Source organism: Salmo salar, chromosome 18, assembly GCF_965601325.2.
Source record: "Salmo salar chromosome 18, fSalSal1, whole genome shotgun sequence".
In the NCBI taxonomy this organism is placed as follows: Eukaryota; Metazoa; Chordata; class Actinopteri; order Salmoniformes; family Salmonidae; genus Salmo; species Salmo salar.
The window spans coordinates 91,028,443-91,045,560 of NC_138308.1; the positions used below are offsets into that span (position 1 = coordinate 91,028,443).

Here is a 17,118-nt window from a genome sequence, read left to right on the forward strand (position 1 = left end):
TCTAATGAAAGTACCTGTTCTGGGGAGAGGCATCGTCCCAGAACCCTTCCTACAGCCTGCTCTCTGTGGTCCACGTGTTCCTTCAGGTCCTGGGCTTCAGACAGCTGGACCTGTAGCTGTCGCTTCTTCTCCAGGAGGAGGAGCTGTGGAGGGAGGGGAGGAGAGGGGGAGGAGGGAGGGGAGGAGGGAGAGGGGTGGAGAGGGGGGAGGAGGGAGAGGGAGGGGAGGAGAGAGGGGAGGGAGAGGGGGGTGGAGAGGGAGGGGAGGAGGCGGAGGGAGAGGGAGGAGGGAGAGGCGGAGGGAGGAGGGAGAGGGGAGGGGCGGAGGGAGGGGGGAGGGGGAGGAGGGAGAGGAGAGGGGGGGAGGGGAGGAGGGAGAGGGAGCGGTGGAGAGAGAGGGAGGAGGAGGGAGAGGTAGAGGGGAGGGGGAGGTGGAGGGAGGGGGAGAAGGTGGAGGGGGAGGTGGAGGAGGTGGAGGGAGGGGGGAGGAGGGAGGGAGGGGGAGGAGGGAGAGGGAGGAGCGAGGAGAGGAAGGAGAGGGGGAGGGGGGAGGGAGGAGTTTGTTTTAATGTTGTCCATTCAGTCTTTCTGTCTTTCTGTCTTTCTGTCTTTCTGTCTGTCTCTCACCCTCTCGTGGTGTCCAGTCTCAGCGTCCAGGTTGGCCAGGGAGCTCTCCACCCTCAGTAGCCGACCAGAGAGAGACAGTAGCAGACTGACCACCTTATCCAGGTCCCCGATAAACATCCTGAACTTATCCACCTCGTTGGGTTTACAGACCACTAGCACCAGGCTCTCAACCTAGAGGGGAGAAGACCTGGTTTAAATGTGTATGTATGTATAGTACCAGTCAAAAGTTTGGAAATGCCTACTCATTCCAGTTTTTTTTCTTCAACCTGACAAAGCTTGAGAATATCTGCAGAGAAGAATTGGAGAAACTCCCCAAATACATGTGTACAAAGCTTGTAGCATCATACCCAAGAAGACTCAAGACTGTAATTGCTGTCAAAGGTGCTTCAACTTAATACTGAGTAAAGGGTCAGTACTGGTCAAAAGTTTGGACACACCTAATCATTCAAGGGTTTTTCTTTATTTTTACTATTTTCTACAATGTAGAATAATAGTGAAGACATCAAAACTATGAAATAACACATATGGAATCATGTAGTAACCAAAAAAGTGTTAAACAAATCAATATATATTTTATATCTGAGATTCTTCAAAGTAGCCACCCTTTGCCTTGATGACAGCTTTGCACACTCTTGGCATTCTCTCCAGGTAGTCGCCTGGAATGCATTTCAATTAACAGGTGTGCCTTGTTAAAAGTTAATTTGTGGAATTTCTTTGAGCCAATCTGTTGTGTTGTGACAAGGTAGGGGTGGTATACAGAAGATGGCCCTATTTGGTAAAAGACCAAGTCCATAATATGCAAAGAACAGCTCAAATAAGCAAAGAGAAACGACAGTCCATCATTACTTTAAGACATGAAGGTCAGTCAATCTAGAAGATTTCAAGAACTTCGAAAGTTTCTTCAATTGCAGTCGCAAAAACCATCAAGCGCTATGATGAAACTGGCTCTCATGAGGACCACCACAGGACAGGAAGACCCAGAGTTACCTCTGCTGCAGAGGATAAGTTCATTAGGGGTACCAGCCTCAGATATTGCAGCCCAAATAAATCCTTCATACAGTTCAAGTAACAAACACATCTCAACATCAACTGTTCAGAGGAGACTGTGTGAATCAGGCCTTCGTGGTCAAATTGCTGCAAAGAAACCACTACTAAAGGACACCAATATGAAGAAGAGACTTGCTTGGGCCAAGAAACACGAGCAATGGACATTAGACCGGTGGAAATCTGTGTTTTGGTTTGATGAGTCCAAATTGGAGATTTTTGGTTCCAACTGCTGTGTCTTTGTGAGACGCAGAGTAGGTGAACAGATGATCTCTGCATGTGTGGTTCCCACCGTGAAGCATGGAGGAGGAGGTGTGATGGTGTGGGGGTGCTTTGCTGGTCACACGGTCTGTGATTTATTTAGAATTCAAGGCACACTTAACCAGCATGACTGCCACAGCATTCTGCAGCGATACGCCATCCCATCTGGTTTGCGCTTAGTGGGACTATCATTTGTTTTTCAACAGGACAATGACTCAAAACACACATTCAGGCTGTGTAATGGCTATTAGACCAAGGAGAATGATGGACTGCTGCATCAGATGACCTGGCCTCCACAATCACCTGACCTAAACCCAGTTGAGATTGTTTGGGATCAGTTGGACTGCAGGGTGAAGGAAAAGCAGCCAACAAGTGCTCAACATATGTGGGAACTCCTTCAAGACAGTTGGAAAAGCATTCCTCATGAAGCTGGTTGAGAGAATGCCAAGAGTATGCAAAGCTGTCATCAAGGCAGGGTGGCTACTTTAAAGAATCTAAAATACTACATGAGTCCATATGTGTTATTTCATAATTTTGATGTCTTCACTATTATTCTACAATGTAGAAAATAGTAAAAATAAAGAAAAACCCTTGAATGAGTAGGTGTGTCAAAACTTGTGTGTGTGTTTGTACTGTACATACCTCTTCTCCCAGCTGTGTGTTAGCCCGTATATCTTCCTGTAGACCTCTCTGTGCTTCTCTCAGAACTCCTAGCTTCTTACGGAGACTCTCCATCAACTGTTTCTGTACAGTGGGAGGATGTGGAGACAGGGGGAGACAGGGGGATGAGGAGACAGGGGGAGGGGGAGACAGGGGGAGGGAGACAGGGGGAGGGAGAGACAGGGGGAGGGAGACAGGGGGAGGGGGAGACAGGGGGATGAGGAGACAGGGGGAGGGAGACAGGGGGAGGGAGACAGGGGGAGGGAGACAGGGAGAGGGGGAGACAGGGGGAGACAGGGGGATGAGGAGACAGGGGGAGACAGGGGGATGAGGAGACAGGGGGAGGGGGAGACAGGGGGAGGGGGAGACAGGGGGAGACAGGGGGATGAGGAGACAGGGGGAGGGGGAGACAGGGGGATGAGGAGACAGGGGGAGGGGGAGACAGGGGGATGAGGAGACAGGGGGAGGGGGAGACAGGAAAAGGTGTAAGACAGCTCGTCATCATCGCCGTGTGTGTGCTAGTGAGTGCCCTCACACGTGTATTTACATTGTATGAGCGTGTATGTTTATTACCTTATAAGACAGTTGGTCATCGTGATCAGTATCTCTGGCATCTGAGCAGTAGTCTTTCATCTGAGTGAGGAGCTGAGCCTTGGCTGCTGAGGTAGAATAATAGGACGAACAACTGGAGCTGGCAGCAGAATGCCTGGGGTGGGGAGGAGAGGAGAGAGGAAGGGAGAGAAGGAGAGAGGGAGGAAGAGGAGAGAAGGAGGGAATGAGGGAGGCGAGAGAGGAGGAGAGGAGGCGAGTGGGAGGGAGAGGGAGGAAGAGGGGGAGAGGAGGAGAGAGGGAGGAAGAGGGGGAGAGGAGGAGAGGAGAGAAGGAGGGAATGAGGGAGGCAAGAGAGGGAGGGAGGAAGGGAGAGGAGGCGAGAGGGAGAGGAGGAGGGAGAGGAGGAGGGAGGGAGGGAGGGAATGAGGGAGGCAAGAGAGGGAGGGAGGAAGGGAGAGGAGGCGAGAGGGAGAGGAGGCGAGAGGGAGGGAGGGAGGGAGGGAGAGGAGAGCAGGCGAGAGGGAGGGAGAGCAGGCGAGAGGGAGGGAGAGGAGGAGAGTGGAGAGCGGGAGGGAGAGGAGAGCGGGAGAGAGAGAGAGGGGAGAGAGGAGGAGAGGGAGGGAGAGGAGGAGAGGAGATGGAGTGATGGGGGAGGGCGGAAAGCATAAGACTTAGGGTTTCAAATTACATGAAAATATGTTCCGTAATAATGTAAATGTTAACATAAGTCCATAAAGACAGTGAACTATGTTTATTTGCTTTTGCTGACAAATGCATTGTTTGTCTTTGAGAGATATAGTCCTTTATTAGAGCAATGTGTATGAATGAGCAAATGAATGAGCAAATACATAAACCCCAAACACACACAGACACAGTACACCTACCTATCCAGGCTGTCAGTGTTTTTCTCCGAGTTTGTGTTACGGTAGGCCCCTCTCCAGCTCTCTGTGCCCGCCTTGCCCCCACCGCTCTGGGGCAATAGCTCCTCCATGAGTCCCTCTCTGGTCCCCATCCCCTGGTCCTCCATCTCCCCATCCAGGGACCCACTCTCTGCAGTCTTCCTACCCGCCGGCGAGGCCTCCTGGGCAGGCAGCGTATCGATGTCTGTCTCCAGAACCTGTAGTAGAGTTCAGATCGTACCGGTAAGTTCACCCCCCAGTTATAATGTCTCCACTTGCATCGCCAAATTGGTGTTTAGTGGTGCAACCGGCGAGTATGCTATGAAGCGGGCGTGTTTGGGGGTCACGTGTTTGCGGGCGGTCACGTGTTTGTTGGGGTCACGTGTTTGCGGGGGTCACGTGTTTGCGGGCGGTCACGTGTTTGCGGGCGGTCACGTGTTTGCGGGCGGTCACGTGTTTGCGGGCGGTCACGTGTTTGCGGGCGGTCACGTGTTTGCGGGCGGTCACGTGTTTGCGGGCGGTCACGTGTTTGCGGGCGGTCACGTGTTTGCGGGCGGTCACGTGTTTGCGGGCGGTCACGTGTTTGTTGGGGTCACGTGTTTGCGGGGGTCACGTGTTTGCGGGCGGTCACGTGTTTGCGGGGGTCACGTGTTTGCGGACGGTCACGTGTTTGCGGACGGTCACGTGTTTGCAGACGGTCACGTGTTTGCGGACGGTCACGTGTTTGTACAGCAGAGGATCACTAGTTTGAGCCCAATAGGGGACGAGGACAGTGAACTAAGCTATAGTTATATAATATATAGTCATATAATATATAGTTGTATATAATTTATAGTTGTATAGAATTTATAGTTCTATATAATATATGGTTCTATAATATGTAGTTCTATAATATATAGTTATAGAATATATAGTTATAGAATATATAGGTCTATATAATATATAGTTATATAATCTATAGTTATATAATTTATAGTTCTATATAATATATAGTTATGTAATATATAGTTCTATATAATATATAGTTCTATAGAATTTATAGTTCTATATAATATATAGTCATATAATATATAGTTGTATATAATATATGGTTCTATAATATGTAGTTATAGAATATATAGTTATAGAATATATAGTTATAGAATTTATAGTTATATATAATATATAGTTCTATAATTTACAGTTCTATATAATATATAGTTCTATATAATATATAGTTATATATAATATATAGTTCTATATAGTCATATAATATATAGTTCTATATAATTTATAGTTCTATATAATATATAGTTATATAATATAAAGTTCTATAATATATAGTTAGGTAATGTATAGTTCTATAATATATGGTTCTATAATATATGGTTCTACAATTTATAGTTCTACAATTTATAGTTCTATAATATATAGTTATAGAATATATAGTTATAGAATTTATAGTTATATATAATATATAGTTATATAATATATATAGTTATATAATAAATAGTTATATAATATATAGTTATATAATATATAGTTATATAATTTATAGTTCTATATAATATATAGTTCTATAATATATAATTCTATAATATATAGTTATATAATATATAGTGATATAATATATAGTTCTATAATTTATAGTTCTATAATATATGGTTTTATAATATATAGTTCTATAATATATAGTTATATAAGTTAGCAGCATGCTCCGGGGTGAAGTTTTGCCTAGATACAGATCTAGGATCAGCTTCCCCTCCCCCAATCCTATCACTGGAGGACGTCTTTAATGATTAGTGGGGAAAATTTAAATCTGACCCAAGATCAGCATCTTGGGGCAACTTCACCCTACTCCTTAGCAGCACAGTGAATCCTGTCACACACCGTGACGGGCAGAGCAAAACACTGGAGCTCTGTCCTGATTGGCTCTTCATCCTCAGGAAGCCCCTCCTCCTGGAAGTCGTCAATGTCTGTTTCCATGGGGATGTCCACTTCCTGTTCCAAGCTCTGGGCGGAGCTCGGGCTAAAACCTGGTTCCAGTTCCAATTCGGGTTCCAATTCTGGTTCTGGAATGGGAATCAATCAATCATATTATATATAGCCCTTTTTACATCAGCAGTTGTCACTTTTCAGAATCAGACTGATGTTCCTTACTGTTGTTATTGTTGTTGTGGGGATGATTCCGGAATCTTCTACTGTTCTGTAGTTGTTGCTGCTGCTCGAAGCTCATAGCAAAATAGGACTCTAGAGAGATAACACCGTTCTCTATGGTGGGGAGGGCTGAGACGATATGCACCCTGGGAGATGGAGTTCTCTCCCACTCAGCCCCGGCCCTCTGCTGTCTATGAGAGATGGGCTTCAACACAGCAGGGAGATCTTGATCATCCATGTTGCATAGCCTGGAGTGGGATGACAATAGGGTTAAACGTGTGTGTGTGTGTGTGTGTGTGTGTGTGTGTGTGTGTGTGTGTGTGTGTGTGTGTGTGTGTGTGTTCAGTCTCCATCTCCTCACCTGGCTTGGTTGTCTGATGGTGGTAGAGGGGGCAGTGAGTTGTTGTAATGAGTGGGTGTGTCTCTCTCTCTATGTTGTGGAGCCACCGGCAGGAAGGACCTGCGTCTGAACCCAGGACTGGGCGTGGCTTGTGAAAAGGGGCGTTCCTGGAGCTGGCTCAGGCTGCAGCGCTGGCACCCCTCTAGCTCCTCCCTCTGAGGCGGGAGGCTGTAGGAGCGCTGATGCGTCATTTTGGACGTTTCTGTGGGACAGGAGGTGTGAGGAGGGTGAGAGGGTAGACCCTCTGGTGGACTGAGAGGGAGAGGATGGACTGATGAAGAAGAGGTGGAGGAGAGAGAAGAGGCGAAGAGGGTGTTGTGGGGCGCTCTCCTTCGGTGGAACTCCTCCCATTTGGGGGGAGGCGGCCTGGGAGGGGGTGGGGTTTTCTTCCTGGTAGCCACTCCCCTAGCACTTCCCACTCCATCAACCCCGCCTCCCTCCTCCAGCTCTGAAAGCGGTGTCGCTGTAGCAACCGAGGGGGAAGCACGGTGGTATGTGGAGTCGAAGCGTAGATCATTCTCTGACATGGCCCTGCTTCGTAGTGATGAAGACGATGATGAAGATGTGGGATCATCCACACTACAGGCAGACAGCCTGCCGCTCTGACCCAGGTGGTGGTGGTGGTATTGGTGTGGTGTAACTGTTATAGCGCAATCTGGTGGCCTGGTGCAGGAATCACGTCTGTACCGCGGGTTGTCCCTAAGAAAGAAAGAGAGAGAGACAGAGAGAGAGACTAACTACACTGCCAGATTCTCTAATTCTCCCATAGGGACCTCCATTAGACTGTCATCATAACATGGAGCCTGATGGAGAGAGATTCTACTTCCAATCACCATACACTTATACATGTAGTACTTACACACACACACACACACACACACACACACACACACACACACACACACACACACACACACACACAGAGACAGACAGAGACAGAGACAGAGAGACAGAGAGAGACAGACAGAGAGAGAGAGACAGAGAGAGAGAGACAGAGAGAGAGAGATCTCAGGGAATTAGACCAAAGTTCTCAATTGGTACAAGATATATAGAGTACTGCACACACTACAATTACTTAGGTTTAAAAATAAGCTCAATTGGACACCTTAATGAGGCAGTGAATGAACTGAGAGAGAAAGCACGCAGGGCATTCTACACCATTAAATAGCAAATTCAAATTGAAATACCTATTAAAATTTGGCTAAAACGAATTGAATATGTCATTGAACCAATTTCACTTTATGGCAGCGAGGTGTGGGGTCCACTTGCAAAACAAGATTTCATCAAATGGGACAAACACCCCATTGAAACCCTACATGCAGAGTTCTGTAAGATTCTCCTACGTGTCCAGAGTAAAACCAGAAACAATGCATGCAGGGCAGAATGAGGCCAATATCCACTAATAATAAAAACTCAGAAAAGAGCAATTCAGTTTGGGAAACATCTAAAATACAGTGACCCCCTCTGATATCATTACCAAGCCCTGCAATGCCAAGAGCTGAGCAAAGAAAAGAGTCCCCTCATTCAGCTATCTGGTCCTAAATCAACAGTACACTGCGGCTAACTATTTGACCATGGTTACTGATCAAAACCTTAGAAAAACCTTGACAAAGTACAGGCTCAGTGAGCACAGCCTTGCCATTGAGAAGGGTAGACACAGGAAAACCTGGCTCCCTGTAGAGGAAAGGCTGTGCAACCACTGCACAACAGCAGAACCTGAGACAGAGCTGCATTTCCTGACAAAATGTCAAAAATATAAAACAATTAGAGAGTGTCATTTCCCCAAATTTGAAACCCTTATTCAAGGTTTCAAAGACCTCTCTGATGAGGATAGGCTACCCGTCCTGTTGGGGGAGGACGCAGAGAGCTGTGGGTTGGCAGCGCACTACATTGCTGCCTGCCATAAGTTGAGGGACAGTGTCTGACAGACCAATCAACCTGTATATGTCCTCTACTGTATGACTATTGTTATTGTTGAATGTATGGTTATTTTGACCCTTGGTTATTGTTGTTACTGTTGTCCCGTTGACAATTTTGAATTTCATTTTTTAAAATATTTTTTATATTGTAAATATCCAAAATAAGCTTTGTCAATATGTACATTGTTACATCATGCCAATAAAGCGCTTTGAATTGAAATGAGAGAGAGAGAGAGGCAGAGAGAGAGACAGAGAGAGAGAGGCAGAGAGAGAGGCAGAGAGAGAGGCAGAGAGAGAGAGGGGCAGAGAGAGAGGCAGAGAGAGAGAGGGGCAGAGAGAGAGGGAGAGAGAGAGAGGCAGAGAGAGAGGGAGAGAGAGAGAGAGAGAGAGAGAGAGGCAGAGAGAGAGAGGCAGAGAGAGAGAGAGAGAGGCAGAGAGAGAGGGGCAGAGAGAGAGAGAGAGAGAGGCAGAGAGAGAGAGAGAGAGGCAGAGAGAGAGGGGCAGAGAGAGAGAGAGAGAGGGGCAGAGAGAGAGAGAGGCAGAGAGAGAGGGGCAGAGAGAGAGAGAGAGGGGCAGAGAGAGAGAGAGAGAGGCAGAGAGAGAGAGAGAGAGGCAGAGAGAGAGAGAGAGAGAGAGGCAGAGAGAGGCAGAGAGAGAGAGAGGCAGAGAGAGAGAGAGATGCAGAGAGAGAGATGCAGAGAGAGAGAGAGGGGCAGAGAGAGAGAGAGGGGGGCAGAGAGAGAGAGAGGGGGGCAGAGAGAGAGAGGGGCAGAGAGAGAGAGGGAGAGAGAGAGAGAGTGAGAGAGAGGCAGTCATGCAGATGAACAGCTCCTGACTTCTTAAAACTCTGGTTGTTATGAGTGAGATTAACAAAATTAAATTAGAAAAACATATTGTACAACTGAAGATCAACACAGGAGTAAAAGACTCACAGTCTGTCAATCTTAATCGTGCTAGCTAGCTAAATTCAGCTAAATCTGTCAGCTAGCTTACTGGCTAACTGGTAACCATAGCAACAGGGCCACAGGCAGGCTCGCAGCACCAGCAGCACAGACAGTGACTTTCCCTGTCTTTTTTTGAATTTCCAGCAGAAATCAAATCAGAGAAGGGGAGAAAAAAAATTAAAATGTAAACAGAATTCAGAGGGAGAACCTGGAAACTTTGTTTGCCAACTGCTCACACAACAGGACTGTAACAAAACTGTTGTTTTACACAGACCACACTGCTGCCTGGCATACAGCTGTAACCAGGCATACAGCTGTAACCAGGCATACAGCTGTAACCAGGCATTTCAGCTGTAACCAGGCATTTCAGCTATAACCAGGCATACAGCTGTAACCAGGCATTCAGCTGTAACCAGGCATTTCAGCTGTAACCAGGCATTTCAGCTGTAACCAGGCATTTCAGCTGTAACCAGGCATACAGCTGTAACCAGGCATACAGCTGTAACCAGGCATTTCAGCTGTAACCAGGCATTTCAGCTGTAACCAGGCATACAGCTGTAACCAGGCATTTCAGCTGTAACCAGGCATACAGCTGTAACCAGGCATTTCAGCTGTAACCAGGCATTTCAGCTGTAACCAGGCATTTCAGCTATACAACAAAGCAAGGAAAGGCAAATCCACATTTTTGAGGACAGCAAAAAGGACCAGGAAAACAGGTTTCTGACGGTAAACATGTACCAGAACGGCACTGTCATGGTCCAGGGCAGTGAGGCTGCACTCAGCTCTTAGTGCAGGACTTCCCCAACCTAGGGAAGATGGTGGGAACCAAAAAGGACAAGGACAGCACCCCAACCTCTCCCCTCAGGCACCCCAACCTCTCCCCTCACCTCAGGCACCCCAACCTCTCCCCTCACCTCAGGCACCCCAACCTCTCCCCTCACCTCAGGCACCCCAACCTCTCCCCTCACCTCAGGCACCCCAACCTCTCCCCTCAGGCACCCCAACCTCTCCCCTCACCTCAGGCACCCCAACCTCTCCCCTCACCTCAGGCACCCCAACCTCTCCCCTCAGGCACCCCAACCTCTCCCCTCAGGCACCCCAACCTCTCCCCTCACCTCAGGCACCCCAACCTCTCCCCTCACCTCAGGCACCCCAACCTCTCCCCTCACCTCAGGCACCCCAACCTCTCCCCTCACCTCAGGCACCCCAACCTCTCCCCTCACCTCAGGCACCCCAACAGCAAGGGCCCAGACCCACACAACAGCTCTATCCTCCCCCTGCCTGCCTACAACCACCAAGACAACACTACCATCAGCCTGCTGAGAGACAGGCTGGTTCTGTTAGAGGTATGGGTTACTGAGCTGAAGGAGCAGCCCACCAAGACAACACTACCATCAGACTGCTGAGAGACAGGCTGGTTCTGTTAGAGGTATGGGTTACTGAGCAGCAGCCCACCAAGACAACACTACCATCAGACTGCTGAGAGACAGGCTGGTTCTGTTAGAGGTATGGGTTACTGAGCTGAAGGAGCAGCCCCCCAGCTACACCACCTCCAGACTGCTGAGAGACAGGCTGGCTCTGTTAGAGGTAGGGGTTACTGAGCTGAAGGAGCAGCCCCCCAGCTACACCACCTCCAGCCCAGACACAGAGCTTCTACAGGACCAGATCAACCAGTGCAAGAACCCAGCTGAAGAACTCTGTCCAGGAGGTGAGAGAGAGCCTTACCACAGCTCTTGAGGAGGTAAAGGTCACCATGAGGAGAGAGCCTTACCACAGCTCTTGAGGAGGTAAAGGTCACCATGAGGAGAGAGCCTTACCACAGCTCTTGAGGAGGTAAAGGCCACCATGAGGAGAGAGCCTTACCACAGCTCTGGAGGAGGTAAAGGTCACCATGAGGAGAGAGCCTTACCACAGCTCTGGAGGAGGTAAAGGACACCATGAGGAGAGAGCCTTACCACAGCTCTTGAGGAGGTAAAGGCCACCATGAGGAGAGAGCCTTACCTCAGCTCTTGAGGAGGTAAAGGCCACCATGAGGAGAGAGCCTTACCACAGCTCTTGAGGAGGTAAAGGCCACCATGAGGAGAGAGCCTTACCACAGCTCTTGAGGAGGTAAAGGTCACCATGAGGAGAGAGCCTTACCACAGCTCTGGAGGAGGTAAAGGTCACAATGAGGAGAGAGCCTTACCACAGTGTTTGAGGAGGTAAAGGTCACCATGAGGAGAGAGCCTTACCACAGCTCTGGAGGAGGTAAAGGTCACCATGAGGAGAGAGCCTTACCACAGCTCTTGAGGAGGTAAAGGTCACCATGAGGAGAGAGCCTTACCACAGCTCTTGAGGAGGTAAAGGTCACCATGAGGAGAGAGCCTTACCACAGCACTGGAGGAGGTAAAGGTCACCATGAGGAGAGAGCCTTACCACAGCACTGGAGGAGGTAAAGGTCACCATGAGGAGAGAGGTAGTGCAGGTAAAGGAGGAGATGGCAAAGGAGTTGTCTGTCATCAAGAGGGTGCTGCAGCACAGAGAACAGACTGTAGAGACTCCTAGAGAGAAGCTGCAGCACCTCACCACCCCTAACAGAGGACCACCCAGAGACTCCCACCAAGCCACCTTTACCCACAACCCCCCCCCCCCATACCGACAACCATTTACCCACACCCCCAGTCAACAAGGCGGCTCACATGGGGACACCTACTACAGAGAGAAGCTCTCTGCCCCCCCCCCCCACCGACACAGCCCCCACACACCCCAGCCCCAGACCGTAAACCCACTACTCTGGTAAAACCCACTGAGGTGGCCATCCTCATTGACTCAAATGAGAAATTCATCCAAGAGGATAAACTCTTCCCCCCCACCACAAGGTGTCCAAAATATGATGCCCAAAAACACAGGATGCCCTCCACATCCTGTCCCAGCCTGACTTTGGCACACCAGGCCACATCATTATTCACACCGGCACCAACAACCTGCGAGAGGAGCAGGAGAGAGTAGGCAGCCTGGTCAACAGAGTAGCAGAGAGGGCCTCTGAGTGGTTCCCCAACTCCCACATCACCATCTCCACTCTGCTGCCCTGCAAAGGCTGTGTCCTACTCTCGAACGTACACGTTGCTCACCACCCAACAATCACCCCAGAGCACCTGCACGACCACTCCCACCTGAGGAAGCAGACAGTAGGGATGTTTGCCAAGTCTCTAAAGGACGTGGCACTTGGTAGACAAACACCCCATGCTGCACTGGACAGAGGAGCACCCAGAGACCCCTACCAGACCACTGCACCACCAAGGAGCCCCAGGCCCCCTCAACGCCACACCAGACCCAGCGCACCCCACCCACCACCAGAGCATCACCACCTCCATCGGCTCAGCCAGACCGGACCGGGCCCAGCCTACTACCCCGCACCAGACCACCACCTCTACCAGACCAGAGAGGCAGCCCCACGGCCCAGACCTGGACCCCCTCCACAGGGCCCAACTCTGTAGGCTTGAGTAAACAGCTCCTTCAATACATCTGCACTAAGCGCAAACACACACACACACACACACACACACACACACACACACACACACACACACACACACACACACACACACACACACACACACACACACACACACACACACACACACACACACACACACACACACACACACACACACACACACACACACACACACACACAGTACTAAAAGTTAAGGTTATCCTGTTTATCACTCTGAACATCTCAGTAGTTACTATATTTCTGACTGTTATTCTTTCTTTTTGCAACATGAAATCACTATCAGTTAGCATGTGGAACATTCAGGGTCTAAACTCATCAACCTATCAGTTAGCATGTGGAACATTCAGGGTCTAAACTCATCAACCTATCAGTTAGCATGTGGAACATTCAGGGTCTAAACTCATCAACCTATCAGTTAGCATGTGGAACATTCAGGGTCTAAACTCATCAACCTATCAGTTAGCATGTGGAACATTCAGGGCCTAAACTCATCAACCTATCAGTTAGCATGTGGAACATTCAGGGTCTAAACTCATCAACCTATCAGTTAGCATGTGGAACATTCAGGGTCTAAACTCATCAACCTATCAGTTAGCATGTGGAACATTCAGGGTCTAAACTCATCAACCTATCAGTTAGCATGTGGAACATTCAGGGTCTAAACTCATCAACCTATCAGTTAGCATGTGGAACATTCAGGGTCTAAACTCATCAACCTATCAGTTAGCATGTGGAACATTCAGGGTCTAAACTCATCAACCTATCAGTTAGCATGTGGAACATTCAGGGCCTAAACTCATCAACCTATCAGTTAGCATGTGGAACATTCAGGGTCTAAACTCATCAACCTATCAGTTAGCATGTGGAACATTCAGGGCCTAAACTCATCAACCTATCAGTTAGCATGTGGAACATTCAGGGCCTAAACTCATCAACCTATCAGTTAGCATGTGGAACATTCAGGGTCTAAACTCATCAACCTATCAGTTAGCATGTGGAACATTCAGGGTCTAAACTCATCAACCTATCAGTTAGCATGTGGAACATTCAGGGTCTAAACTCATCAACCTATCAGTTAGCATGTGGAACATTCAGGGCCTAAACTCATCAACCTATCAGTTAGCATGTGGAACATTCAGGGCCTAAACTCATCAACCTATCAGTTAGCATGTGGAACATTCAGGGTCTAAACTCATCAACCTATCAGTTAGCATGTGGAACATTCAGGGTCTAAACTCATCAACCTATCAGTTAGCATGTGGAACATTCAGGGTCTAAACTCATCAACCTATCAGTTAGCATGTGGAACATTCAGGGTCTAAACTCATCAACCTATCAGTTAGCATGTGGAACATTCAGGGTCTAAACTCATCAACCTATCAGTTAGCATGTGGAACATTCAGGGCCTAAACTCATCAACCTATCAGTTAGCATGTGGAACATTCAGGGTCTAAACTCATCAACCTATCAGTTAGCATGTGGAACATTCAGGGCCTAAACTCATCAACCTATCAGTTAGCATGTGGAACATTCAGGGCCTAAACTCATCAACCTATCAGTTAGCATGTGGAACATTCAGGGTCTAAACTAGTCAACCTATCAGTTAGCATGTGGAACATTCAGGGTCTAAACTCATCAACCTATCAGTTAGCATGTAGAACATTCAGGGTCTAAACTCATCAACCTATCAGTTAGCATGTGGAACATTCAGGGTCTAAACTCATCAACCTATCAGTTAGCATGTAGAACATTCAGGGTCTAAACTCATCAACCTATCAGTTAGCATGTGGAACATTCAGGGTCTAAACTCATCAACCTATCAGTTAGCATGTGGAACATTCAGGGTCTAAACTCATCAACCTATCAGTTAGCATGTGGAACATTCAGGGTCTAAACTCATCAACCTATCAGTTAGCATGTGGAACATTCAGGGTCTAAACTCATCAACCTATCAGTTAGCATGTGGAACATTCAGGGCCTAAACTCATCAACCTATCAGTTAGCATGTGGAACATTCAGGGTCTAAACTCATCAACCTATCAGTTAGCATGTGGAACATTCAGGGCCTAAACTCATCAACCTATCAGTTAGCATGTGGAACATTCAGGGTCTAAACTCATCAACCTATCAGTTAGCATGTGGAACATTCAGGGTCTAAACTCATCAACCTATCAGTTAGCATGTGGAACATATTACTCAGAGGAGAACTTCCCCACCCTTGAGGAAGAGACGTGCCATTTCCAGGCCCAGGGAAATAGCCTCATCTGTGGGGACACAAATGTAAGCACAGGAACACTACCTGATGTAACGAGCACACGACTACAGGCCATAGTGTTTCTAACTGTCGTGATCTCCCCCATAGAAACAACAGTGACAGCACCATCTACAACAACGGAAGGGATCTGTTGCAGCTCTGTAGAAGTCTGGGTCTGTACTTTGTCAATGGTAGGTTATGGGGGGACTCTTTGGGGAGATTCACCTACTGCTCACCTCTTGGCCACAGTACAGTAGACTATATGATTACAGACATTGGCCCTTTCTCTCTCAGCTCATTCCCCTGTCAAGCCACTAACACCTCTGTCTGATCACAGCCAAATTACATTGTTCCTCAAAAGAACAGCACAGAAGAATACCAGAAAGCAACCTGGAACCAAAATATCCAAACACTCTTAGATAACTTTCTGGATACCACATTCACTCACAGTGAAGAAGGCATCAATCTAGCAATACAAAACATCAACTATATATTCACGCAACCTGCAAAAGAAGCACAACTAAAATTGATAAAAACTAAACAACAAAGATCCCAGATGACAACTGGTTTGATGCAGATTGTAAAATTATAAGGAAAGAACTTAGAACACTATCCAACCAAAAGCACAGAGACCCACATAATGGTGATTTACGCCTTCATTACTGTGAGACTTTAAAACTCAAAACCAAAAAAGCCCAGTACAACAGCAAGCAGCTGACACTAAATGAGGAGTCCATAAACACAAACAACTTCTGGCAAAATTGGAAAAACCTAAAAAAAAAAATCTAAACAAGAGGAATTAGCGAAACAAAATGGTGAGATATGGACAACCCATTTTAAAACACTCTACAACACCGTTCAAACTGACACAAACGCAGAACAACGCCAAATTCATGACACGTTGAATGGATTAGAAAAAGCTATAAAGGACAATCAAAATCCACTGGAACCCAATTACTGACCAGGAGCTCTATAAGAAACTTCAGGCCCTCAAATTTAAAAAAGCATGCGGACCTGATGGCATCCTAAATGAGATGCTCAAACTCACTAGTGAAAAACGTCAATTGGCTACAGTATATTAAAACTGTTAAATTTGATCCTGAGTGTAGGTTATTTCCCTGACATCTTGAATCAAGGACTCATATCCCCAATCTTTAAGAACACATTGGACCCTAACAATTCCAGAAGCATGTATGTGTGTGACGCCCCTCCCACTCTGTCTGCCGTATTCTCTCTCTTCTTGTTTCCTTATTAGGATGCCGGTGGGCGGAGTTGGGAGGGTCAGCGACATGGGAAACACCTGGGCCCGGCTGTGTCCCAGGATAAATAGACCTCTTCCACAGTCATTGGGGAGACTCTCTCCATGCAGACACCTTCATAGAGTTTGTTGTGGTATTTTTGTGGCCTTTTGGATGTTTGCTTTGGCACCTTTCAACACCCCATATTATCACATTTATGCATGCAAAACACTCCCTTACACTACTGATTACTGATTACACACACCATTGCTAATTGCATTTAGGTTACCTGAGTTAATAAATATATATTTTGTTATTCCTTGTCGTCTCCCTTTTGTTAGGAACTTTGAGCCGGTTCGTGACAGTGAACAGTAACCTGGGGAAGGTTTTCTGTAGTATTATAAATGTAAGCGTTCTAAACTTCATTAATAAGCACAATGTCTTGAGTAAAAGCCCAATTGGATTTATACCAAAACATCGCACAACTGATCATATTTACACCCTACACACCCTGATAGATAAACATGTCCACCAAAATAATACCAAAATATACGCTTGCTTTATCGACTTCCAAAAATCATTTGATTCTATTTGGCATACAGGACTGTTCTACAAAGTTATTGAAAGTGGTGTAGGGGGTAAAACATATGACATAATTAAATCAATGTATACTGGCAATACGTGCAGCA

At 47.3% G+C, this 17,118-nt stretch overlaps 1 protein-coding gene across 4 annotated transcripts in view; it reads right to left on the reverse strand.

Moving 5' to 3' along the window:
* Window positions 1-17,118, reverse strand: part of LOC106578042 (protein Shroom4) — a 104,057-nt gene that overhangs the window by 4,779 nt on the left and 82,160 nt on the right. For all 4 annotated transcript variants that reach the window (XM_045701588.2, XM_082965298.1, XM_082965297.1 and 1 more), the window contains 8 exons: window positions 6,540-7,277; window positions 6,182-6,426; window positions 5,912-6,093; window positions 4,028-4,260; window positions 3,165-3,297; window positions 2,574-2,675; window positions 627-797; window positions 15-143 (listed from right to left, as the gene is read on the reverse strand). In XM_045701588.2, the coding sequence (XP_045557544.1) occupies window positions 15-143; window positions 627-797; window positions 2,574-2,675; window positions 3,165-3,297; window positions 4,028-4,260; window positions 5,912-6,093; window positions 6,182-6,426; window positions 6,540-7,277 (1,933 nt within the window). The remainder of the gene's footprint in view (window positions 1-14; window positions 144-626; window positions 798-2,573; window positions 2,676-3,164; window positions 3,298-4,027; window positions 4,261-5,911; window positions 6,094-6,181; window positions 6,427-6,539; window positions 7,278-17,118) is intronic.